The sequence below is a fragment of the Urocitellus parryii genome, chromosome 5, assembly GCF_045843805.1.
Source record: "Urocitellus parryii isolate mUroPar1 chromosome 5, mUroPar1.hap1, whole genome shotgun sequence".
Classification (NCBI taxonomy): Eukaryota; Metazoa; Chordata; class Mammalia; order Rodentia; family Sciuridae; genus Urocitellus; species Urocitellus parryii.
Genome location: NC_135535.1, coordinates 203,001,027 through 203,025,994, shown reverse-complemented (window position 1 = coordinate 203,025,994; position 24,968 = coordinate 203,001,027). Strand labels below are relative to the sequence as shown.

Sequence of the window (24,968 nt, the reverse complement as noted above, 5' to 3'; positions counted from 1 at the left end):
TCCTCCCCAGCGCGACCTGCCACAGCCAGCACCTTAGTTGGGGCGACCCCCGCGAGGACGGCCGTGCTGTGACAGCACCCCGGGAGTGGCCGGCTTCTCTACATCCGCCTCTGCCAGGTCTGGGGAGAGTGGGAGCCTGGACGGAGCCCAGAGGACCCGGAGAGGGCAGGCAAGGCCGGGCGGTGACCCCCTAGAGCTGTCCTGTGGGAAGGGCAGAGAAATCAGGGAAGTTGCCAAGGGGAAGCCGAGGCCAGCCCCAGATGGCCGTGGAGTTCAGGCTGAGAGATTTATTCCACCTAGTCTTGTTAGCCACGGAGCCGGGAAGGGGTTTGGGGTAGGAACTGAGAGCTGGGCTTCGGGAGAACAAGACCAGAGGGGAGCGGGTGGGGCATTTTCGGAATGGTCGCAAGAACCCAGGCAAGAGGCAGACAGAACCTGCCCCACTGCGCTGGCTGCTGGAGTCGAGCACGAGGAGACCTGGCCCGGCCCAGCCCCTCCTGCCCCGCTCATCTCCGTAGCTCCGACCCCATCAGGTGATGGCATCTTGCCCCACTGGAGTGTAACATTTTAATCTTGATCTGTTTATTTTCTTGCCTCCTGGCACACAGTAGGCCTTCAGTAGATAAATGCACTGAATGAATAAGTAAGGAAAGAGTCTAGAACCAGTGGGCCATGGGGATGGGCTTAACCCAGGGCAGGAAGAGGAGGAGCTGTCAGACACCCACCCAAGGTGGGCACCCTGATCGTGAAGAGGATTCGTGGCCACTACTGCCCCATTCCTGCCCCTGTCACCATGGCCAGCACATTGCTGATCTGTCTCCAATCTGGGAAGATATCCTGAGAAGCCCGCAGCGAGCCCTGCTTCATCCACCTCCCTGACTAAACAGCAGGGCAGAGACTGTACTCCCTGCTCTAGGGGGAAACAGGATCCTGCTTGTGCAGTGCCACACCCTGCCAGCAGTCCCTACGAAGCCCTGCTGCTGTGTCTCCACAGCTGCCCAGACCTGATTTCAACACGCCCACCCAGCACTCAGCGACTCCCACCAAGCAGGGGCCAAGGCAGTTTGATTAACATTACTTTATTGAACCCTCTCAACAGTCCTAAGAGACAAGTGCTAGCATTTTCACTTTACAGATGAGAAGTGTGCGTTCTGGCAGTTCAGATCCAGAGGAGACAGGGGCCAGGTCTGTCTATTTCCAGGTCAGAACTCTGCCCAAGCCCTACACATGGGCCCCAGAGACCTAGAGCCCTGGGGGGAAGATAGCAACCAGGTCTAATTCTACTCTGTGTGGCCAGGCATAGCACAGTGCCTGGCACATAATAGGTGCTCAATTTGAGTGGGAACCCTCAGAAGCTTCCCAAGTCCTGGGAAGTCACGGCCTTGGGCGCTGGTTGGATGTGGAGTCTGAGGGTGGCTGGTTCTTCTCTTTGGTAGGGGGCTGCAGCTGGATGGGTCCCAGGACGACATCCACCTTTTCCTGGTAGGAGCCCACATCCCTCTTGGATCTCACCACGCAGCCTCTGTAGCAGCGCGAAGAGTGGTCGTACGCTCTGCACACCACCAGTTTACACTGCAGGTACACTGAGGGGAAGCGGTTCAGGAAGTGGAAGGAACTGAATTTGAAGCGGGCGATGCGGGGTGATGGCGAGTAGTAGGTTTGGTAGGTTTCATCCCTTACACACCTGGAAGAAGAGAAAGGAAACTTGTTAGCTCTCACCAGGGCCCGAGATTCATCCTGACTCAGTTGCACCAGGAGCAGAGCTCCCAGAAGCCCAGGCCTCCAGGGTCCCCTCACTGAGAGGCGTGCTGATAGATCCCGGTGGCTCTGGAACATCTCCAGCATCTTTAACTAGAAAATACCCCTGGAGTTTCCAGACAGACAAGCAAGCCCCACAGTGCCCAATGTGGCAAAGGCCAGTCCCAATGACCATGGGCTCCATGGCCCCCTACAAGCTGGGTAAGTCAGGGAAATGGCTCAAATGTGGAGCCCATCAGCAGGTCAGAGATAGGCCAGGAAAGAACATGACTTCATCCCTCTTCTGGTTGCAGGGCCCTGCAAGGTGACACTGGGCTGCACACTGGGTACTGCTGACATTCCCTGACCTGCCTGGCCCTCCCACTCCCAGGGTCTGCCCCTCCTGAGCCACGGGGACCCATGTAGCTATGCTTTCCACACTGGCCTGAGTAGCTCCAGGACCCTCCCCCAGGATCAAGCACTTCCTGACCCCACAGGCGCCTCCTCCCAGCTGGTTGGTGCTGGAAGGAAAGCAACCTGAGTCTTTGCTTAAGGAACTTTGCGAAGAAATGGGTGAGGAAGCATCTCGCTGGTACCATGTGATGGGGCAAGAGAGAAGAGGCAAGGAAAGCTGGCCTGGGCTGGTGACAGAGCAGCCAGGCTGTCCTGAAGTCCTGGCCCTGCGTCTGCTTACCCTCCTATTTCCACTTCCAGAGCTTTCGTCCTACCTCTGTTTTCAACTCAGCTGGTCTCAGATACCCAGATTTCAGTTTCCACAGCAGCCCCCTTAGCCACCAGGGTGAGAGAAAATACCCAGGGGTCCATTCAGAGGTGGGACATTTGTGGAAGGTCAGGGTAACCTGGGAGCTGCCAGGCCAATAACTGCATTTCCCATAAAACCCTGCCAGTCGGGGGCTCTGTGGGGGCCAGAGCTGCAGAGCCCAGGCTGCTCTTCAGAATCATCTGGGGAAATTATTTAAAATACAAGAACAAAATTTAAAATAAAATAAAAATGCAAGATACCAAGTGTGACCAAATAAGGAGAATGTGTGTGGACAGGAAAAGTCTGAGCCCAGTTAATTCCCATGGGCCTACAGGTGGATGATGTGGTTGAGGGCCAGGTGACTCCTGTGCTCCAGGCCCATTGGGGACACTCTCCCCCAAGTGCAGCCCTCCATTCTCCAAGCATACTTCATCCATCACGTACATGGCAGAATGTCACCATAGACAAGAATCCTTTGGCCAGGGGGAACTAAATCACTCATCAATTGCATTGATTTTGACCACTTTACACCACTTGAAATGCCACTTTGTTACTATTTGAGGAATGGGGTTCTGGGTAAGCCTTCTCCCCATCTTTGCTACTGAGGGGGTGGCTATGAAAAGACAAGCTTCAATTTCTGTTCACTGAACTGACATATGGGTTCAAATTGTGCCCGGAAAGAGCTGTGTCTTAGGACCTCAGGGAAGTGAGATGCCTAGCAGCACCCCTTACCCTGTTGGCGTAACTTCTCGGAAGCAATGGCTACAAGGTGTAAGCCAAGAGGTGCCATGCCACCCGCCAGCAGAGACTACTGATTGGGGATGGGTTGGGAGCCCTGCAGGAGTGCAGAGGAGTCAACCCCCAGCTCCAGCACGCCTCATGCAGGGAAGCTGGAGCAGGGGAGAGCAGGTCTCCCTGAGCTGGACTGCAGAACTTCCCGGGCTGAGCGAGGTCACGAGGACCTCCTGCTGCCTCTGGTGTAACAATTCTGTGGACCACCTGCTGGGCCCACTCTATGCTAGGAGCCCATCCACTCTTCCATGTAGTCCTCCCAGTAGCCTTTGTCACCACCGTCCCCCATTGACAGATGAGGAAACTGGCCCAGAGGCACATACTTCCACCTTGGTCTGCTCCACATCCAATGATCTCCCCACTGCTTGTAGGCTTTCTAACCCTAAGGCTAGAGTTGGGTCACCTGGGGCTTAATCCCAGTGGACAGCCAACCTGACCACTGGTGGGTTCTTCCATTCTAACATGTAAGCAGGAAATGGGGCAGGTCAGGATGCGGCCCAGGACACAGCACAAAAGCACCTCAAGGGTAAAAGCCACATGATGTGACTGCATACAGCATGGGATCTGTCTGCACTTGAACTCCTAAGAACTCTGGTTAACCAAAATCTGGAGTCCTCAAAGCTTCAGAGCTCCTCATTGTTTGACTTTTCAGGCAAGGGGTTAAATCTTGCCCAGAAAGGCAGCCAGCCCTTACCCACTTCGGATGAGATCATAAGTCAGAGATGAGAAGTCGTTGGGGTTTGGAGAAGCCACACAGGTGTCCACAAACAAGGCCAGCGAGGCGTCCGAATGGAGGATCTCAGCCTGAAGGTACAGATTCTGGTCCAGATCCACTAAGTATGGGCTGCTGGTCACAGGGTAGGAGAAAGAGGGGGATGTGTAGAAGGAAATGTTCACGTCGAAGTTGCCGTACTGCACTTCCTTGACCTGGATGGTGTCGTTGGTGATGTACATGGTGTGGACCCAGGTGTTCTGCAGCATCTTGCAGCTGACATGAATGAGGAGGTCCTTCTTCCTTTTGATGATGCCATTTGACACAGATGCTTTGAGGACATTGGAGTAGTTGATGGTGTCATTGTCTTCCTAGGAGAGGCAGGTGGGAGAGCAGAGTCAGGCATGTGTCACCTGCGGAGGGAATCTCATTGCTGATTTTCAGGGTTAGAATGAGAAGGCAGTGACAATGAGATGTCAAACCCTTCCACAGCCACAGAGATGGCAATGCATAGTGCCACGGTGACTTTCACCAGGGCTGGATATCCGGCTCAACGAGCAAGACCCCCTCCCTGCACAATCCCTGCTTCCCCTGCCACATGATGGGGACCTCAGTGTGGGCCAGTGGTTGGCACCTCTTGGAGCTCCTCCTCATGGCACAATGGGCGTGTCTGGATGGTACCTTGACCTGCCATGCAACTAGCCAAGTCGGCCTGGATTCCATGGCTTAGGGCTCAGAACAGAAAGTTCTGCTCCATGCTCACTGTTGCTGGGGTCTCAGAGAAGATAGTCTCATACTTGTTGAGGGGAGGGGCACACTTCGGTGAGCTCGGTGTTAACTGCTTTCTGCTTTGGTTGATTGATAACTACCACCACGTGGTGATGAATTCTGTGGGAGCTGGAAGCCACAGAGATCCAGAACTGCAGCTCTTGACCTCTGAGGTTGGGACTCCTTTGAGGCTCATAGGGACAACCGAGTGGGTCCTGGAAACCCTGGAGTCCTTCCTGTCCCACCCACCTGTACCACAGGACCGTTGGCTACCATGCCTTTCACTAAGCAGCTAAGCAGCATGTTCATGAGAATGTTGGTGCCTCCTGCCATTTCATGTGCCCGCCATCGACAGAGAGTGGCCTTACACCTGGGGGCCTGTGAGAATTTCTAAGAAAAGATGAGGCATATATATCCCCCCAGGGCTTGGCAGTGTATCACCAATAGCTTCAGCAGCATCTCTAGTGACCTATGGAGTGAATGTGGAAGGGACAGGAGCCAGAGACCCAGCAGAAATATTGTAATGAGTGGAGCATGGGGCAGCTGAATGGCCAAAAGGACACAGGTGGACAAGGTCCCCAAGGAGCTCCATGGTCGAGATCATCTGGCCCCAGCAAGGTGAGCACAAGCGTGCCATCACCAGGCTGCAGTCTGCAGGACTTCCTCCCCGCCTGAGGAACAGGTCTCAAGTAAATCTCTCCTGGTCCCCTATGCTACGCCTCCCAGCATGCCACAAGTGCTTTTGCAAGAAAGGGCCAGGGAATAACATAATAATGGTCTAAGCAGAAGTTCTAAAGCAGAGAGAGAGAGAGAGGTTTTCTGTGTTAGTCATGAGCCTATCGAGGGCCAAAACTCCATTCCTGGCTGGCTGGGACACTGAACAAAGTCCCTTCTGAAGCCAGCGTCTGTGCAGCTCAAATATTCAAATGTAATTGTCCTTCAGAATGGAATGTGTTGGAGAATCTGCCACGTCCTGCCTGCAGTTGCAGAACTCTGAATATGTCTCTTCCAGGTGAAACATAGGAAAAGAGAAAAGCTTAAGAAGATACTTATTGTGGTTCTCGGCACCTCTCGGCCCTTCCTCTCCTCTCTGATCAGTTCCTTTCCTTTTCCCCAGACCAAGAGCCTGGGGCAAGTCATCTAAGTCAGTAGGGGGTGCCAGAGAGGCTTCACTCTGGGCCCAGACCTGGGGAAGAGCCATAGGAAAGAGCTCTATGGATCTATCTGCTCAAGAAGCACATTATATTTTCTCTTTCCATTTTCTAAAAGGAAAATTTTTTTTTTTACTTTATAATTCAGTACCAACGGTTGTCACAATCAGCCATGTGAATTATGTTCAGCATTTTTAAAATGGATGACAATAGGAAACTACTTAATGAGAATTTGGGGAAAGAGACAAACCACAGAATCTATAACCCCGTAGGAGGACAACCATCCCAGTTTGCCCAGGATTGAGGGGTTTCCTGAAACAAGGAACATCATGTGCTAAAATCTGTAAAGTCTTGGACAATCCAGGATGGCAGGTCACCCTAGATGGTGACAGCTCAACAACCAAAGCTGCAGAGACCGATTCATTGTGAAGCCAATGAGTCCACAGGCCTCTGCCAAGGCTTAGCAATGGGTTTGCAATGTGTTTCCTAAGTTTTCGTAAAACTTAGGAAAGTAAAATACATTTGCATTCTTTGCTCAATGACCACCCTGCTCTCGCTCACCTCAACCCTATGCCGTATAGGCTTCAGGCCCTACAAAACCCAGAGCTGCCCCTCGGAGCTGCTCTGGGGATCACTAATGTGAGTGACAGCCTGCCAGGTGCCCCCCCCCCGTTGGACACAGCTGGAGGCACAACCTGCGGAGCTTCCTCCTCCTACTTGGAGGTAGTTGCAGCTGTATCACGTACCAGAGGTGTCTATCTTCCTTTATCCTGATTACGTTCTGGTTATACTATGATAGCATTTCTGGATTCCCAGTGTTCAAGACGCTTAGCACTGATCGCTGTAAGGAAGCAGCTAAACAGGAAACAGAGGCAGCCCCGGGCTTACGTGCTTGAGGGTTCCACAGCCTGTGTAGGGAATTGTGAATATCACTTGGCTCGAAGTTATCTGGGGCTGACACCTGTAGTTCCCATTCCATCCAGAAATGACAAGGTCCCTGGCAGAATAGCCTAGGGACTGGATGTAGTCCCTGTTCAAGCTGGCTTGCATGTGATTCGGCAGACAGAACAGACCTGAGGGACAAGGGAAGACCATGCACTTGGTCAGCTCCCCCAAACCCCTCCAGTCCTACTGGGTGCTCTTCCCAGATACAGGTGGACAGATAAAGATGGTGACCCAGGTGGTCAGTAGGTAGGATACCTGCACAGAATGTGCTTCACTGCCACCTCCAAGGGCCCTCGGGCTCCACCCAGCCAGCCCCAAGCTCAGTAAAGCTCCCTGAGGACACTTGGGGTTTCTCTAACGGACGGAGTGTTGCAGGCAGGATTTTAAATAACCGAAATGAACTGCCAAGTTACCAATTACCCACAAAGTAAAGCAACTACAGTCCAATTGCAGAGAAGTCATGGAGTAAAGTCATTTAGATATGAAGAAAGCCAATGCTTTCAATCCTAACTACATAAAAAGCCTTGGACGTCACCTTGCCCTGTCCTTGGCCAAGGTTTACGGTAGTTCATATAACATCCTAAATCAGCACCCTATGGCCTTTCCTGGAAGTGCCTATGAGCAGCTGCATCCATCTTCAGATAGAAGCCAAATGTGTGAGGTCTCAGGACATGACCAGTGTCTCATACTCGGGATGGTCACAAAACTTCCAGCGGAGTGGTCACTCTGCCGTGGGCACTGACTTCTCATTTGCTGAGAGCACCCTCTTGTGCCTTCTACTTAGTCCCTGCCGACTGCCTAAGGCCCGTCCACCTCTCGTCAGTCAGAGCTGACTGCTGACCTCATTTCAGGCAGCCAGAATCCCCAAACCTCCTGCACATGGCCTCTCCCCGCAGGAAATCCAGCCTGGGGGCCGGCTGCTGGGGCTGCTCTGATTTCTTATTTCACATCCAGAGGGGAGCTGAGCCGCAGAAGGCTCCCAGGGACCTCCCCCCCCCAACCCTGCACTCCCCGGGGCACTTACTGGTGCTGTCGTTGGAAGGGATGGAGTAGAAGGCGGCCTGGAACCCCGCCCGCGTGACGCTGCCGTCACTGGTGAAGCGGACTGACAAGAAGTTGGAGGAGGACGTAAAGGAGCCCGTGTCCCCGTCACACACCTTGGCGATGAGCCGGGAGCTGCTGGAGGGGCCGTCGAAAACCTCAATGTAGTCGTAGTTGCAGCCTCCTTCAAGTCTACGGGGACAGAGCACACCACGTTGGCCCCACCTCGTCTGCAACTGGACACAGGGGTTCATGCCTGGCGGGAGGGGAGGGGTGCGCCAGGGACTCTGACAAAGCTCATCATTGGTTTTCTTGAATCGAGGGGGTCTGTCCCCCCATGACCACTCTACCTGGATCTGTGTTCAGCTTTTTGAGGTGGCACATGTGAAATCTGCAGCCTTTCTGCACAACCCTCTAGATTGTAAAAGGAAGGATTCACATCCTAATTTAGACCATCTTTCTTCCATCAAAGGATTCCCGGCTCCCCCAGAATAAAACAAACGTCCAATACAAGTAACAGTGAATGTTGTCGAGGATGTTGGGGGAAAGGCACACTCATACATGGCTGGTGGGGCTGCAAATTGGTGCGGCCACTCTGAAAAGCAGTATCGAGATTCCTCAGAAAACTTGGAAGGGAACCACCATTTAACAGTTATCCCATTCCTATACTCAAAGGACTTAAAATCAGCATACTATATATAGTGATGCAGCTACGTCAATGGGCTGCTGCTACATCAATGTTTACAGCTACATCAATGTTTACAGCAGCTTAATTCACAATAGCTAAGCTATGAAACCAGCCTAGGTACCCTTCAACAGATGAATGGATAAATAAAATGTGGTATATATACATAATGGAATATTACTCAGCCATAAAGGAGAATGAAATTAAGGCATTTGCTGGTGAATGGATGGAACTAAAGACTATTATGCTAAGTGAAATAAGCCAATCCCAAAAACCAAAGGCCGAAATATTCTCTGATATACAGGTGCTAACACACAATAGGGGGAGGGAAGAACAGAAGTTCATTGGATTAAAGAGGAATGAAGGGAAGGGAGCCTGGATGGAAATGTGAAATATAGTAGAAGGATTGGACATATTCCTGTATGAATGCACGACCAGTGTAACCCCACGTCGTGTACAACCACCAGAATGGGGAGTTATACTCCATGTATGTATAATATGTCAAAATACATTCTACGGTCGTGTAAAACTAACATGAACCAATTTTTTTTAATGTAAATAAATAAATAAAAACAAATATCCGTGAGTTCATAGTGATGGAAACAAGTAATTGAATAAATAAATATTGGGCAAACCTGTCCCTGCACATGGAAGGGGGCTGTTGTGAGGCTCCAGTGATACAGCCTGGGGACAAGTGCTTTCTAAGATGTCACTGAATGGTGGCTGTCGCTGCTATTGAGATGATGGCTAAAGAACCAGTCAGGTTGAGATGCAGCCCTTGTATTGTAGTGAGATCCAGATAATATACCTTTTGCAAAACCCCAAATGGATTTCTAAAGCAGAGACTTCCAACTTCTCTGTAAGTAGAACTCAAGAGGGAAAACTGTTTTGTTCTGCAATGGCTGCTGGAGGAGAAGTCATGGTTTCCCGTGTCCAGGATTCTGCACATTAAGGGTTCCTCCTCCTGGTCAGCTTGGCCACCCCCTCTCTGAATAGATCATATATTAACATGCTTTTGGTGACGTCCCCTTCTGCTTAGAACAATGATTCCCACTTGCAATTGGATGAAGAAGAGGCCACCTGGCGTCCCAGCGGGCTCCCCCCTCCCCTGGGAGAGGCCAGGGAAGGGTCCCAAATGGGTGCAGTTGTTAAGGGGAGGATTTGCATCGTTCTCCATTACTCCCACTGGGTGACATTTTCCAAGTGTTTCCACATATTCTTGCACCTGTCCCGGAATCACCAGGGAAAGGAAAATATATTATTCCCCTCCTTGGGTTGACCCTTGGGAAGGTTGAGTGATTTCCCATGGTCACACAGCAAATTAGTGACAGACCTGGGACTTGAAACCAGAGCCCTTGTCACTGCAGGGATCTTGGCTCCAGGCCCCCCTTCCCCATGGGCTGCTGCTGTTCTAGGTCAAAAAGAACTAGTAATAAAACCTGTCCCTGGACAAGCCTCGCCCCTGAATCGCCCATGTCTTCTCTCTCTAAATGTCTGTGGGGTCCCCAACTCATTCTGCTAGCGCCCATGCACTCACCGGACATATATGAAGGTGACAGTCACCAGATGGTTGTTGGGGACCTCAATGTCCCACACACACCTGGCATTGTTTGGATAGTTCCCTGGGTAGAATGGGCTAGAAAAGTTTCCTGAGGACTGGGCCAGGAAGCCTCCGCAGGAACTCACTGTCAGAACAAGAAGGAAACATGATGAGCCCCCAGCACCTGGCTCAGCCACCTGGGAGGAATTGTCTACCCTCTCCTGAGAGCACCACCTCTGTCCCACTCCTCCTCCTTCCAGAAGTGCACAGAGGAAATGCAATCCCAGAAGGGGGGCTGGGGACACACTAGTAGGAGAGTTTGTAGTTCCTACAGGAAAGAGAAGAGAACGTGAGTCAGTCCCACGGACCAGATGTGTTGCAAGGAGCCACACAATGATGAGCAAGAAAAATGCTGGAGCGATTTCCTTCCTTCTCTCTCAGAAATGCTCCTGGGGAGGCCTGAACACACCCCCGAGGGCTGGTCTCCAAACTGCAGCCCTGGGGGAATTTGTTCTAACAGGCTCCAGGAGACTCAACCCCTGGCTGCTGTAGGGACCAAACGAAGAAAGAAGCCACAGAACACCAACCAAGGCCAGACACCAGTGACCCTGGGCAGGTCTCAGGGGAACCACTATCTCCCAGAACAGCTCAGGGTGAGAGGAGGCCAGTTCAAAGGAGCCTTCGCTTCACCAAAACCACACACGACTCTAGAGAACTGTCAGCTGAGCAGATGACTCCGGCGTCCTCAGCATGGACACACTTATGGGTGAGCCATCCTCAGTTGGGGCAGTTCCACAGGTAGGACTCATGCCCAGAGCAGGCCACGTCATCCAGGACAATTGGCCCTGAGCCCTGACCAAACCGGGCACGCACAGGGGCAGACACAGCCCAGCCACAGCCCAGCTGCCTGCAGACCACGTTGGCATCATTGGTGTCCCAGCCGTCATCGCACACGGTGCCCCAGGAGCCTCTGTACAGGACCTCCACCCGGCCTTGACACCGGTGACCTCCATTCACTAGTCTCAGGTCCAAACGGAAATCAATTGTTCCTAGAGATGGACATCATTTGTCATTAGGGAAGTGCTGTCAAAATCCCTAAGAGAGGGCTCGGATGTGGCTCAGTGGTAAAGTGTCTGCCTGGTGTGCACCAGGCCCTGGGTTTAAACCTCAGTACTGGGGGGAATAATCCCAATGAGACACCACCTCACTCCATCCAGGACACCATGATGAACAAGATACATTATGGCCACTGTTGGGGACATATGCAAAGACCAAGCCCTCAGACACTGCCAGTGGGAACAGCAACACTCCAGCAGCTGCAGAAAATGGTTCAATGTCCCCACAAGAGACACACTGAATCAGCATAGGACCCAGACAACCCACTTCTAGGTCTGTACCCAGGGGAACCAGGAACAGGCAACCCAACAAAAATTGTATGTGCCTGCTCTGGCAGCACTATTTACACAGCCAACAGGCAGAGACGACCCATGTCCATCCACAGGTGAATGGGTAAACAGAACGTGGGGTCAACAATGGTGGCATATTCGTACCACGGAATGGCTTCTGGCAGTGAAAAGAAAAGACATGCTCCTACATGCCATACGCAAATGAAAACCTGCTGAATGGAATAAGGCAGCCAAGAAAGCCAGGGCTTCCACTCACGGGAAATAACCAGGGAGGCAAATCCAGACACCCAGAGCAGAGCTGTGCTACCAGAAGTGGGAAAGAGCAAGAGCTGGGCAGGTCGGTGGGGTTTTAGCTGGGGATGATGAAAGTTCTGGAACTAGACAGTGGTAATGGTTGCACAATCACGCGGATGTACTCAATATCACAGAATTGCACAATTTAAAAAAGGTAAATGAAAAAATTTTAAATGGATACAATCTAAAATGGTAAATTTGGGCTGGTGATATTTTTTAAAGGTAAAGGGATTACCTATCATGTGTAATATCCTGGACCATCCCAGCACCCAGAGGTGGCTCTGCAGAGGGATCTGGAGCCACCAAGTTCAATATGAATCCCCCTGGGAGAAACTGGTCCAACCTATGGAGCCTGATGGGCTCGTTCACCTAGTGGGATATAGATTTGGGCCTGAAACAACCATTGTTCCCCTACACGAAAAAAGCAAGCTGAGAGTGAACCCTGCACATGGAAACAGTGTGCCTAAGAAACTCGAGGGGAACAGGCACCTCAGAAACTTCTAGATCTAGCTCTACCTGAAACCCCTGATCTATAAACACACATCTTACACAATGAGTCAACATATTCTTTCTAGCTGAGTTTGACGTGGGCTCCTGTCACTTGACAGCAAAAGCATCCTGACTCAGTCCCTTTTACAGCACAATGCACAACAGCTGGGAGAAGGGAGCCCTTCACAGTGGAAGAGGTGGTAAGCAGCCAGAGACTTCATGCAAAGTCCAAGAATCCCCCAAATCTGAGCTGTCACTTAGAGTTCAAAGCCTTGACTTAGTCAAATGTGCTTACCAGGGGGAGTAGTTGTTGGATTCCACCAATCTGAAATGGAAATGGAAAACAAAGTCAGATTAGAGGGCAAAGGGTGTGGAGCCAAGATTACACTTAATTAAAAAATGCTTACCATAGTAAGGAGTTGTTGTAGTCCACCAATCTGGAAAGGAAAACAAGATCAGATTAGGAAGCAGGGGGTGTGATGTCAAGGTTGAACTTAATCCAAAAATGCTTACCATAGATGGGAGTTGTACTAGGCCACCAACCTGGGAAGGAAGACACAGCCACGTTAGAAGGCAGGGGGTGTGGAGTGGAGGTTGGGTAGGGACCTGGTGCTGGAATCAGGCACAAGTGGTCAGAGAAGCTCTGTGCCTGGGGGAGGGCAAGGCCTTTCTAGAGAGCCTCAGTGAGCAAGGCCGTGACCTGAATCACCTCCACCATGGCAATGAGGTACACAGTCCCAGGGGAAGCTACAGGCTTTTCTGAAGGATGGCTCTCTGGTTAAAAGAATTTCTCAGAACATGCCTGAGGTATATGACATGAAAAATCCCTGTGCTCCCCTCCCACGTGAGTCTTGGCAGAGGAGGTGTTCCAGGAGCAGTGGCCCAGGAACCGCCTGACTGCTCCTCAACACTCAGGTCAGAGCTGGCACTGTCCTGTCCCTCCAGGCTAGGAAGGAGGAGGAACACTCTGTGGGCTCTGCTGCTAGAACACTCCACAGACCCTCTCAGAGCTACCAGCTGGAGCTGTGAACAGGAGCAAGGAGGGAGGGTCACCTAGAAGTGAGGAGGCAGATGGACTCACCTATGGTTGGAGTCTCTGTGGAAGGCAAGGCATCTGTGGGAGAGAGAAGGTTGGATGTGATGTATTACACACGAGGCGGCAAAACTGGGACTCAGGTGGAAGATAAGGAGCAGGTCAGGCATTCATTCCTGCTGGTCCCTTCCCTCAAAGGGGAAGCTAATTGCCCAAAGGATGCTCCTTGGAGGTGTCCAGGCAGATTCTGTCCCCTTCAGCCTCAAGGGGAGACCCTGTCTAGATGTGGTGGTTGAGCTGAACCCCCTCTTCCTCCACCTTGTGGCTTTTAGCCACTGACTCAGTAAAGCAGGGCCCCAGAACACAGGTCAGTCATGCACATGTGCCCATCTGCAGTCATAGCCCAGGAGCCTCCAGATGGACCCCCCCACACACACAGGGGTGGCCCCAGGTGAAGACCTCCCTTCCCAATGCAGCATTTGGATGCAGATGTGGTTCAGTGAGCAGGTGCCTCCCTCATCCGCTGTGCTGCATCCCTCTCACCCTCACCCTGTCCCCTTCAGTGGAGTAAAGGAACCCAGGAGAGGAGGAGGAGATATGGGGATTTTCTCCTTGACTCTTATTTACACTTCTCCAAGGTGTGTAAGGTCTTGATTTCACAGTTTATTAACAACCCAGACCAGGAGCTAATCTGCAAGACTAAACCTGATTCTCAGCAAAGAACTAAGATGATTTCAAGAAATTATGAAAATCACAAAACTGTCACATGAGGAGAGTAACATGTCAGAAAGTCTTCCTCTCAGAGCAAAGCCCCCCAGAAAAAACAGAGGCCACTTTGAGAGTACAACAGGATGCCCCGACGTGAAGCAGGACAGAGGGACCAAGTGAGGTGACCCCAAGGACAGACGTCCCCTGAGTCCTGACCGAAGCCCACATGACTGCCCATGTAGAAGATGCTGGAAGTTCACTGGAAGTTCTTTCTTTTGTTCAAGCATGAAGTTGTTCACCTGTGAATAAGAACTCCTCCCTCTCCCCCATCATCATGGGTCGGGTGGGTGCCCGTGCTCAGTGGCTATCTGCGTTGATGTCACACTTTAGAAATCTGAGCTTTGTCTCTGCAGGTCTCCAGGACTCAGGGTTTAAAGCAGATACCTACAGCATAGCTTTGGCCCTGGCCTGAGCCACTCTCTCTTTAGATCACAGAAAAGGAGGCAGGCAGAGGCCTATTGGTTTAAAACTCTGATTCTCCTTACAGGTGCCAACTAACAAGGCACACCGTCAGCGTGGCCTAGAGGCTCAGCCATTGCTGTAGGAATCTTCTAAAAAGGCAGCACCTTCAGCAGGCAGCAGGGCTCAAATATGCACCATTCCTGCCTTTCCCTCCATTCCCCCAGGCAGGTGCTTTGCAGAAAGTCGAGGAGAGCATCCACGCTTCCATCCTTCTGTGAAGACTTTATTCAAAAATCAAGGAAAGCTGGGTGTGGTGGTGCACGCCTGTAATCCCAGCAGCTCAGGAGGCTGAGGCAGGAGGATTGCGAGGTCAAACCAAGCCTCAACAATGGCGAGGCACTAGGCAACTCAGTGAGACCCTGTCTCTAAATAAAATACAAAATAGGGCTGGGGATGGGGCTCAGTAGTTCAGTGCCCCTGAATTCAATCTCTGGTACCAATGACAACAACAACAAAATAAAGTGGAGAGAAATGAAAGAAACATTCAACTTGAAGTCAAATTGGGTCACCCAAATGTGCAAGGAAGTGGGTCAAAGACATAACTTGGAGAATTTCAATAGGGATTTTACATGCCAAGGTACCAAGCCTACAACATGAATTGTGGGGAAATACACGGGACCAGAAGTACACCTGTAGGCATGGAAACTAGCTAGCACAGTGGTTTTTCTGCTTCCCTAGGAGACCTGCATCCCTGAATAAACTGGGAGGGACAGAGCCCAGGCTAGGGTCCAAGGTCACATGTCAGAGGCTATAGCTTCATGTGCAGAAGTGGCAGCCAAGGTGCCCGCCAACCCGGTGCTCCCCTTCTCCACAGCTGCCAGGTGCTGCCAACCTGGGCAGGACACTCAGTGCTGTGGCACAGAGCAGGCACTGGGTGGCATCGGGGATAGGACAGGCCACCCATGACTGCTGGGAGTCCCACAATCTCTGCCTAAGACCATGGACACAACCTGTCCCCAGGAAAGGTCTCAGTGCTGTCACTATCACTGGGACACAGGAGGCGTCTCACGGGGACAGCTGGGGAGAGGCAGAGACATGGCCCAGAAAGTTCCAGGGGAGCACAGCAGTTCCTCCAGGTGAGGTTCACACTCACCAACCTGGCCTCCCACCGGCACTCTCTTTACAAGGGCAGCCCCCGTCCACTCCCACACCCACCCCAAAGTGGGTGAAGATTCCTCGTCTCCCTTCTCCCAGGGTCTCCCCAGTTGACCATCCTGAGGAGAATGACCGCGGCAGCCCTGGCCTCCATCTCCAGCAGTTCTGAGGGTCTGGAGAGTCCCATCTGTGGACTGCAGGGGCCTGGGGCAGGGCCTCCCCCTTAAGCTGTCTTGCCCAGGCAGGTGGCCTCACAGGTGGCACCTCAGCTGGTGCCATGACACACCCCAGGAGTTCCCTGGGAAATGGCCACTGTGGAAAGCCAATGCCCTTGTGTATGTCTGCAGACACACAGCAAAGGGGGCATTGGGCCCCATGATGGGCCAGTTAGAATGACACCTTGGGCCAGGTGACCCTGTGGACCAAGGAGGAGGGGAGGGGACAGTCAGTGAGACAGGGGCGTGTCAGAGAGCAGCACTCACAGGACGGGCAGTGGACAGGCTCCTCAGGGAGGGGCAGTGCAGGGCAGCAGTGACCTCCTGGGGCCCATGTGAGGAGGCCTCACCCAGACTGAGGGGCAGCTCCCCGCCCAGGGGGTCCTTCTCAGGCTCAGCCTGACGTCACTCCTGCCAGCACACATCCCACGGGAGCCACCTGTCTGTTCAAGGGGAGAACCACAGCGTCCCCACCCAGGAGCCAGGGCTCACACATGAAGAACAGGGCCAGGGCTCTGATCAGAGTCCATTCACGAGGTGAGAGTCCAGCGGGGCCAGGGGCTCACCTGAGCAGATGACTCCTGCGTCCTCACTGTGTCCACAGTTATGGGACAGCCAGCCATTGTGGGGGCAGTTCCACAGGTAGGACTCATGCCCAGAGCAGAACAAATCATCCAGGACAATTGGCCCTGAGCCCTGACCAAACCGGGCATACCCTGGGGCAGACACAGCCCAGCCACAGCCCAGCTGCCTGCAGACCACGTTGGCATCATTGGTGTCCCAGCCGTCATCGCACACGGTGCCCCAGGAGCCTCTGTACAGGACCTCCACCCGGCCTTGACACCGGTGACCTCCATTCACTAGTCTCAGGTCCAAACGGAAATCAATTGTTCCTAGAGATGGACATCATTTGTCATTAGGGAAGTGCTGTCAAAATCCCTAAGAGAGGGCTGGGATGTGGCTCAGTGGTAAAGTGTCTGCCTGGTGTGCACCAGGCCCTGGGTTTAAACCCCAGTACTGGGGGGAATAATCCCAATGAGACACCACCTCACTCCATCCAGGACACCATGATGAACAAGATACACCATGACCACTGCTGGGGACATATGGGAAGACCAAGCCCTCAGACACTGCCAGTGGGAACAGCAACACTCCAGCAGCTGCAGAAAATGGTTCAACATCCCCACAAGTGACACACTGAATTAGCATAGAACACAGACAACCCACTTCTAGGTCTATACAAAGAGGAACCAGGAAGAGACAACCCAGCAAAAATTGTATGTAGGAGCTGGGAATGTGGCCAAGTGGTAGTGTACTCGCCTGGCATGCTCGAGGTGCTGGGTTCGAACCTCAGCACCACATAAAAATAAAGAAAAGATGTTGTGTCCACTAAAAACTAAAAAAATAAATAAAGAAATATTTTAAACAATTGTATGTACCTGCTCAGGCAGCACTATTTACACAGCCAACAAGCAGAGACGACCTGTGTCCATCCACAGGTGAATGGGTAAACAGAACGTGTGGTCAATAAGGGTGGCATATTCATACCACGGAGTGGCTTCTGGCAGTGAAAAGAAAAGACATGCTCCTACATGCCAAACGCAAATGAAAACCTGCTGAATGGAATAAGGCAGCCAAGAAAGCCAGGGCTTCCATTCACGGGAAATAACCACGGAGGCAAATCCAGACACCCAGAGCAGAGCTGTGCTACCAGAAGTGGGAAAGAGCAAGAGCTGGGCAGGTCGGTGGGGTTTTAGCTGGGGAGGATGAAAAGTTCTGGAACTAGACAGTGGTAATGGTTGCACAATCACGCGGATGTACTCAATATCACAGAATTGCACAATTTAAAAAAGGTAAATGAAAAAATTTTAAATGGATACAATCTAAAATGGTAAATTTGGGCTGGTGTTATTTTTTAAAGGTAAAGGGATTACCTATCATGTGCAAAGCCCTGGAATCAATCCCAAATATGGAGGCAAATAAAAGGAAAATGACAAATTTTACGTTATGTATAGATGTTATCAAAATAAAGTAACAACAGGGAAATAATGTCATTGTGAGCTCCATATATACACCTCTATGTATGTGGGTATACCTATACATACACACATACAATGCAATACGTGAATATATGCATATTCTTGTATCCAGAGTCAATTTTTAGTTTATAAAGAAATAAAATCTGTATTAGGAAATGTAAAAAACAGGAGCAGGTCCTGGACGAGTCCTTCAGGCCACCATCAACTGTCCCCCAGTCCCTCCTCTGAGGGACAGAAGCATCCTAGTCCTCACAGCCCACATGGCCACTCTGCTTCATTAACGGCAAACAGTGGTCATCTCCAGGCCATGGACCTGTGCAGCGCCCTGGGCCCTGAGCCCAAGGGAACCTTTGGGAGCTTAACACAGCTCAGGAATGTCCCCGTGGAGGGTGTGAATTTGCTGATGTGGGTTTGGTGTAGAACAGGAGAGCCCACTATTTGTCACCCTCTCAGAAGACCAGGGAAGCCAAGCTGTCAGGGTGGAGGAGCAATGAAAGTGTGGGCGCTTTCCCGACCCTGGCTGGCTGGGTCCAGGACCCGGTCTTATCACAGAGCCACAGGCAGGAGGAGCTGGGCTCCTAGGTCCCTCAGGGAGACAGGTGAACAGGTTTGGAGGACATGGGGAGGCCTCTGCACTCCTCCACGGACACTTCACTGACAGCTCAGGCTCTCACCCAGGGACAGAGGACAGCTGGGAGCAGCGCACAGACACGGGAGGACACCTGGGAGAGCAAAGGTGTCAACAGGAAGGGGGTGACAACAGGCTCTCAGCAGAGAGCTTGGAGGAAAGCAGAGCTCTCCTTGGGGAGGGCTTTGTCTGCTACTGCTCTGGTTTAGGGGTTTTGGGGTTTGTTTTTGTTTGTTTAATAAATTTACATACAAAAGAAATTTACTATTAAAAAAATCCCAAAGCTTCATACTACAGATTTCAAAAAGAACTTAATCCAAAGCCAGGAAGCCCTGGCTTTCTTGGCTGCCTTATTCCATTCAGCAGGTTTTCATTTGCGTTTGGCATGTAGGAGCATGTCTTTTCTTTTCACTGCCAGAAGCCACTCCATGGTATGAATATGCCACATCTTCCCCATCTCCCCCAAGGAAACTACAACTCTGAAGGAGGACATAATATCCCGGACCATCCCAGCACACAGAGGTGGCTCTGCAGAGGGGTCTGGAGCCACCAAGTTCAATATGAATCCCCCTGGGAGAAACTGGTCAGACCTATGGAGCCTGAAGGGCTCGTTCACCTAGTGGGATATAGATTTGGGCCTGAAACAACATTGTTCCCCTACACGAAAAAAGCAAGCTGAGAGTGAACCCTGCACATGGAAACAGTGTGCCTAAGAAACTCGAGGGGAACAGGCACCTCAGAAACTTCTAGATCTAGCTCTACCTGAAACCCCTGATCTATAAACACACATCTTACACAAGTGAGTCAACAAATTCTTTCTAGCTGATTTTGACGTGGGCTCCTGTCACTTGACAGCAAAAGCATCCTGACTCAGTCCCTTTTACAGCACAATGCACAACAGCTGGGTGAAGGGAGCCCTTCACAGTGGAAGAGGTGGTAAGCAGCCAGAGACTTCATGCAAAGTCCAAGAATCCCCCAAATCTGAGCTGTCACTTAGAGTTCAAAGCCTTGACTTAGTCAAATGTGCTTACCAGGGGGAGTAGTTGTTGGATTCCACCAATCTGAAATGGAAATGGAAAACAAAGTCAGATTAGAGGGCAAAGGGTATGGAGCCAAGGTTACACTTAATTCAAAAATGCTTACCGTAGTAAGGAGTTGTTGTAGTCCACCAATCTGGAAAGGAAAACAAGATCAGATTAGGAAGCAGGGGGTGTGATGTCAAGGTTGAACTTAATCCAAAAATGCTTACCATAGATGGGAGTTGTTCTAGGCCACCAACCTGGGAAGGAAGACACAGCCACGTTAGAAGGCAGGGGGTGTGGAGTGGAGGTTGGGTAGGGACCTGGTGCTGGAATCAGGCACAAGTGGTCAGAGAAGCTCTGTGCCTGGGGGAGGACAAGGCCTTTCTAGAGAGCCTCAGTGAGCAAGGCCGTGACCTGAATCACCTCCACCATGGCAATGAGGTACACAGTCCCAGGGGAAGCTACAGGCTTTTCTGAAGGATGGTTCTCCGGTTAAAAGAATTTCTCAGAACATGCCTGAGGTATATGACATGAAAAATCCCTGTGCTCCCCTCCCATGTGAGTCTTGGCCGAGGAGGTGTTCCAGGAGCAGTGGCCCAGGAACCGCCTGACTGCTCCTCAACACTCAGGTCAGAGCTGGCACTGTCCTGTCCCTCCAGGCTAGGAAGGAGGAGGGACACTCTGTGGGCCCTGCTGCTAGAACACTCCACAGACCCTCTCAGAGCCACCAGCTGGAGCTGTGAACAGGAGCAAGGAGGGAGGGTCACCTAGAAGTGAGGAGGCAGATGGACTCACCTATGGTTGGAGTCTCTGTGGAAGGCAAGGCATCTGTGGGAGAGAGAAGGTTGGATGTGATGTATTACACACGAGGCGGCAAAACTGGGACTCAGGTGGAAGATAAGGAGCAGGTCAGGCATTCATTCCTGCTGGTCCCTTCCCTCAAAGGGGAAGCTAATTGCCCAAAGGATGCTCCTTGGAGGTGTCCAGGCAGATCCTGTCCCCTTCAGCCTCAAGGGGAGACCCTGTCTAGATGTGGTGGTGGAGCTGAACCCCCTCTTCCTCCACCTTGTGGCTTTTAGCCACTGACTCAGTAAAGCAGGGCCCCAGAACACAGGTCAGTCATGCACATGTGCCCATCTGCAGTCATAGCCCAGGAGCCTCCAGATGGACCCCCCCACACACACAGGGGTGGCCCCAGGTGAAGACCTCCCTTCCCAATGCAGCATTTGGATGCAGATGTGGCTCAGTGAGCAGGTGCCTCCCTCATCCGCTGTGCTGCATCCCTCTCACCCTCACCCTGTCCCCTTCAGTGGAGTAAAGGAACCCAGGAGAGGAGGAGGGGATACGGGGATTTTCTCCTTGACTCTTATTTACACTTCTTCAAGGTGTGTAAGGTCTTGATTTCACAGTTTGTTAACAACCCAGACCAGGAGCTAAACTGCAAGAGCAAACCTGATTCTCAGCAAAGAACTAAAGTGACTTCCAATAAATGGGAAAAGCACAAAAACCATCACGTGAGGACACTAACATGTCAGAAAGTCTCTCTAAGAGCAAAGCCCCCCAAGAAAGAGCGAGGACAAGTTGAGGGTGGAACAGGATGCCCCAATGTGAGGCAGGACAGAGGGACCAAGTGAGGTGATCCCAAGGACAGACGTCCCCTGAGTCCTGACAGAGACCCGCATGACTGCCCATGTAGAAGACACTGGAAGTTCACTGGAAGTTCTTTCTTATGTTCAAGCATGAAGTTGTTCACCTGTGAATAAGAACTCCTCCCTCTCCCCCATCATCGTGGGTCGGGTGGGTGCCCGTGCTCAGTGGCTATCTGCGTTGATGTCACACTTCAGAAATCTGAGCTTTGTCTCTGCTGGTCTCCAGGACTCAGGGTTTGAAGCAGATACCTACAGCATAGCTTTGGCCCTGGCCTGAGCCACTCCCTCTTAGTCATGGAATCACAGAAGAGGCGCCAGGCAGAGGCCTATTGGTTTAAAACTTGTGATTCTCCTTACAGGTGCCACTGACAAAGCATCGTGGCCTAGAGGCTCAGCCATTGCTGTAGGAATCTTCTAAAAGGGAAGGACCTTCAGCAGGCAGCAGGGCTCAAATATCCACCATTCCTGCCTCCCTCATCCATTCCCCCAGGCAGCTGCTTTGCAGAAAGTTGAGGAGAGCAACCCGCTTCCATCCTTCTGTGAAGACTATTCAAGAAATCAGTGGAGAGAAATGAAAGAAATACCCACTTGAAGACAAAATGGACCACCCAAAAGTGCAAGGCCGTCTGCTTAAGGACATAACTCAGAATTTCTATATTAGATTTACACGCCAAGTTACCATGCCCACAGACATGAAGTCTGGAAAAATACATGGGACCAAAAATACATCTCTGCACATGGAAAAATTGCTAGCATGATTTAACATATGTGCAAAATGGGTTTCTCTGCTTCCCCAGGAGCCCTGCATCACAGAATGAACTAGGAGGGACAGAGCCCAGACTGGGGTCCAAGGTCACATGTCAGAGGCTATAGCTTCATGTGAAGATGCAGCAGCCGAGATGCCACATCAACCCAGGGCTCCCCTTCTCCTCAGCTGCCAGGTGCTGCCAACCTGGGCAGGACACTCAGTGCTGTGGCACAGAGCAGGCACTGGGTGGCATCGGGGATAGGACAGGCCACCCATGCCTGCTGGGAGTCCCACAATCTCTGCCTAAGACCATAGACACAACCTGTCCCCAGGAAAGGTCTCAGTGCTGTCACTATCACTGGGACACAGGAGGCGTCTCACGGGGAAAGCTGGGGAGAGGCAGAGACATGGCCCAGAAAGTTCCAGGGGAGCACAGCAGTTCCTCCAGGTGAGGTTCACACTCACCAACCTGGCGTCCCACGGGCACTCTCTTTACAAGGGCAGCCCCCGTCCACTCCCACACCCACCCCAAAGTGGGTTAAGATTCCTCGTCTCCCTTCTCCCAGGGTCTCCCAGTTGACCATCCTGAGGAGAATGACCGCGGCAGCCCTGGCCTCCATCTCCAGCAGTTCTGAGGGTCTGGAGAGTCCCATCTGTGGACTGCAGGGGCCTGGGGCAGGGCCTCCCCCTTAAGCTGTCTTGCCCAGGCAGGTGGCCTCACAGGTGGCACCTCAGCTGGTGCCATGACACACCCCAGGAGTTCCCTGGGAAATGGCCACTGTGGAAAGCCAATGCCCTTGTGTATGTCTGCAGACACACAGCAAAGGGGGCATTGGGCCCCATGATGGACCAGTTAGAATGACACCTTGGGCCAGGTGACCCTGTGGACCAAGGAGGAGGGGAGGGGACAGTCAGTGAGACAGGGGCGTGTCAGAGAGCAGCACTCACAGGACGGGCAGTGGACAGGCTCCTCAGGGAGGGGCGGTGCAGGGCAACAGTGACCTCCTGGGGCCCATGTGAGGAGGCCTCACCCAGCCTGAGGGGCAGCTCCCCGCCCAGGGGGTCCTTCTCAGGCTCAGCCTGACGTCACTCCTGCCAGCACACATCCCACGGGAGCCACCTGTCTGTTCAAGGGGAGAACCACAGTCCCCACCCAGGAGCCAGGGCTCACACATGAAGAGCAGGGCCAGGGCTCTGATCAGAGTCCATTCATGAGGTGAGAGTCCAGCGGGGCCAGGGGCTCACCTGAGCAGATGACTCCTGCGTCCTCACTGTGTCCACAGTTATGGGACAGCCAACCTCGGTGGCGGCAGTTCCACAGGTAGGACTCATGCCCAGAGCAGGCCACGTCATCCAGGACAATTGGCCCTGAGCCCTGACCAAACCGGGCACTCCCTGGGGCAGACACAGCCCAGCCACAGCCCAGCTGCCTGCAGACCACGTTGGCATCGTTGGTGTCCCAGTTGTCATCGCACACGGTGCCCCAGGAGCCGCCGTACAGGACCTCCACACGTCCCTGGCATCGGTTTTCACCGTTCACCAGCCTCAAGGCCAATCCAGATACAGTTCCTAGAGAAAACACATGATCTCTCATTCCATGCTGCTCCGTAATGGCCAAGGTTGTGTAGTTGTATGCCGACAATACCACTTCCCAGGGGCCAAGCTCCATTGTGAAATTTGAAGCTCACTCACATCCTGGGCCTTGGACACCTTGCCCTGTAAAGGTCCGCCCCGTGACACCTCATTCCCCTGACCTCATTGGGATGCACGTCCCAGTTCCATAGTCCTTTGAGGTGAGAATGGCCGTTGCTCTGTCAACTGCCGTGACCTGTGCAGAGTCTGCCCTGGATTTTAGCCAACCTTGCAACCAAGGCCTTCAAGTACAGATGACCCGGTCAGCTGGATCCCCAGGGACAACAAAGGCTGGAGATGACTTAGAGCAGGACCACCTAAAACACGACATCAGTCCCACCCTCATATACCTGGAGACTTTTCTGGAAGATCATCTGATTCTGATCTTTCTAACCCCAAGTTTTGTTTTGATTCAAAACTAACCTGAGAGCCAACAGTATTGTGACCCAAAGAGACAGAGTGGGGAAAAAGACCTGTTGCCACTGTATCTGCAGGAGGCAGAAAAGAAGTGAACATGTGAAGGAATTATGCTTGGCCTCCAGATGGTAGGAAGTATCCTTCCCACTTTGCTGGCTGGAGAGAATCTAGAGATCATCCAACATGACCCTTCCCTGGTAAAGGCTTGGGCAGAGGCTGATTCCCTCTACAGGGGACACATGAGGCCCCTGCTAAACAGAAGCCTGCTGATGTTGGGATGTCCTGCGAGAAGCTCTGACATCTTTCTGGGGCTCCAGGGATGACTTGGAGTGTATTTTACACAAGCTCCTCTTGATTCTATAGGCAGAATGGTTGAGGTCAGTACAGAGCCATGGATATGGAGGAGCTAGCACGCTAGACTAGAGAAATGATTCCACTGATCTCTGTCCCAAAGTACACAGGCTCTTGGGAAGAGTTGTGGCCAAGTTTGAATAAAGCCAGTTTCACCCTCAGCTCTTGTGACATTTATGTCCTTAACCTCAGAGAAGAGAAAGAGAAAGTAGGATCCGGGACACCCCATTGGCCTGAGGAACAGAGATGCCTGACACACATGTCACTGGCCTTCCTCACTGAGCTTGGGACACCTGGGCAGGGCAGAGGCCTTGGGAGGAAGATTGCCCTTGATCTTGGCTTATCAAGAAATGGGCAGTGGGACGTGCCTTCCCTTCCCTGAGGCCATACTGCCAGAGTCTCAGGCCTTGTTGACTGAGCTTCCCAGGTCTCTCACTGAGGTGCCCCCGGGGGATCAGAAGGGCCTCTGATGCCCACAGTCTGAAGGATCATGATTTCCAGGGTGGCTTGATATGGGCTCAGAGGCAGGGCGTGGGTGAGGATGCTGTCTGAGCAGGTTTGTACCTGGTTCTTTGGGCTCTGCAAC

General features: G+C 52.2%; 3 protein-coding genes across 3 annotated transcripts; all 3 read right to left on the bottom strand.

The window, feature by feature from the left end:
- Nucleotides 1-1,374: 1,374 nt before the first annotated feature.
- LOC144255109 (scavenger receptor cysteine-rich domain-containing protein DMBT1-like) lies at nucleotides 1,375-14,660 on the bottom strand. The gene is made up of 9 exons (XM_077799129.1): nucleotides 14,633-14,660; nucleotides 12,731-12,760; nucleotides 12,619-12,648; nucleotides 10,992-11,183; nucleotides 10,132-10,279; nucleotides 7,893-8,101; nucleotides 6,812-6,996; nucleotides 3,987-4,375; nucleotides 1,375-1,684 (listed from the first exon to the last, which is right to left on the bottom strand). Exons 1-9 carry the CDS (start codon nucleotides 14,658-14,660, stop codon nucleotides 1,375-1,377), a joined length of 1,521 nt encoding a protein of 506 aa, XP_077655255.1.
- Nucleotides 14,661-16,415: 1,755 nt separating this feature from the next.
- On the bottom strand, nucleotides 16,416-21,611 carry LOC144255108 (scavenger receptor cysteine-rich domain-containing protein DMBT1-like). Its single transcript, XM_077799128.1, has 6 exons — nucleotides 21,592-21,611; nucleotides 19,707-19,736; nucleotides 19,595-19,624; nucleotides 18,610-18,657; nucleotides 17,124-17,131; nucleotides 16,416-16,789 (listed from the first exon to the last, which is right to left on the bottom strand). Exons 1-6 carry the CDS (start codon nucleotides 21,609-21,611, stop codon nucleotides 16,416-16,418), a joined length of 510 nt encoding a protein of 169 aa, XP_077655254.1.
- Nucleotides 21,612-23,180: 1,569 nt separating this feature from the next.
- Nucleotides 23,181-23,651, bottom strand: LOC144255107 (scavenger receptor cysteine-rich domain-containing protein DMBT1-like). Its single transcript, XM_077799127.1, has one exon. It carries the CDS (start codon nucleotides 23,649-23,651, stop codon nucleotides 23,181-23,183), a length of 471 nt encoding a protein of 156 aa, XP_077655253.1.
- Between the last annotated feature and the right edge of the window lie 1,317 nt (nucleotides 23,652-24,968).

What these genes read in the sequence shown, in the direction of transcription:
- LOC144255109 (XM_077799129.1), bottom strand. Translation starts at nt 14,660, where the DNA reads ATGGCTGAGCCTCTAGGCCACGCTGACG. An exon ending in CCCTGTGCGTGCCCGGTTTG is followed by an intron (nt 10,280 to 10,991) that starts GTCAGGGCTCAG and finishes TTGTTCTGACAG; the next exon opens with TGAGTTCCTGCGGAGGCTTC. An exon ending in GTCACCTTCATATATGTCCG is followed by an intron (nt 8,102 to 10,131) that starts GTGAGTGCATGG and finishes CTGTCCCCGTAG; the next exon opens with ACTTGAAGGAGGCTGCAACT.
- LOC144255108 (XM_077799128.1), bottom strand. Translation starts at nt 21,611, where the DNA reads ATGCTTTGTCAGTGGCACCT. An exon ending in TACAACAACTCCTTACTACG is followed by an intron (nt 19,625 to 19,706) that starts GTAAGCATTTTT and finishes TTTCCATTTCAG; the next exon opens with ATTGGTGGAATCCAACAACT. An exon ending in TCCAACAACTACTCCCCCTG is followed by an intron (nt 18,658 to 19,594) that starts GTAAGCACATTT and finishes TTGCTCTCCCAG; the next exon opens with GTGTCCTCCCGTGTCTGTGC.
- LOC144255107 (XM_077799127.1), bottom strand. Translation starts at nt 23,651, where the DNA reads ATGGAGCTTGGCCCCTGGGAAGTGGTATTGTCGGCATACAACTACACA.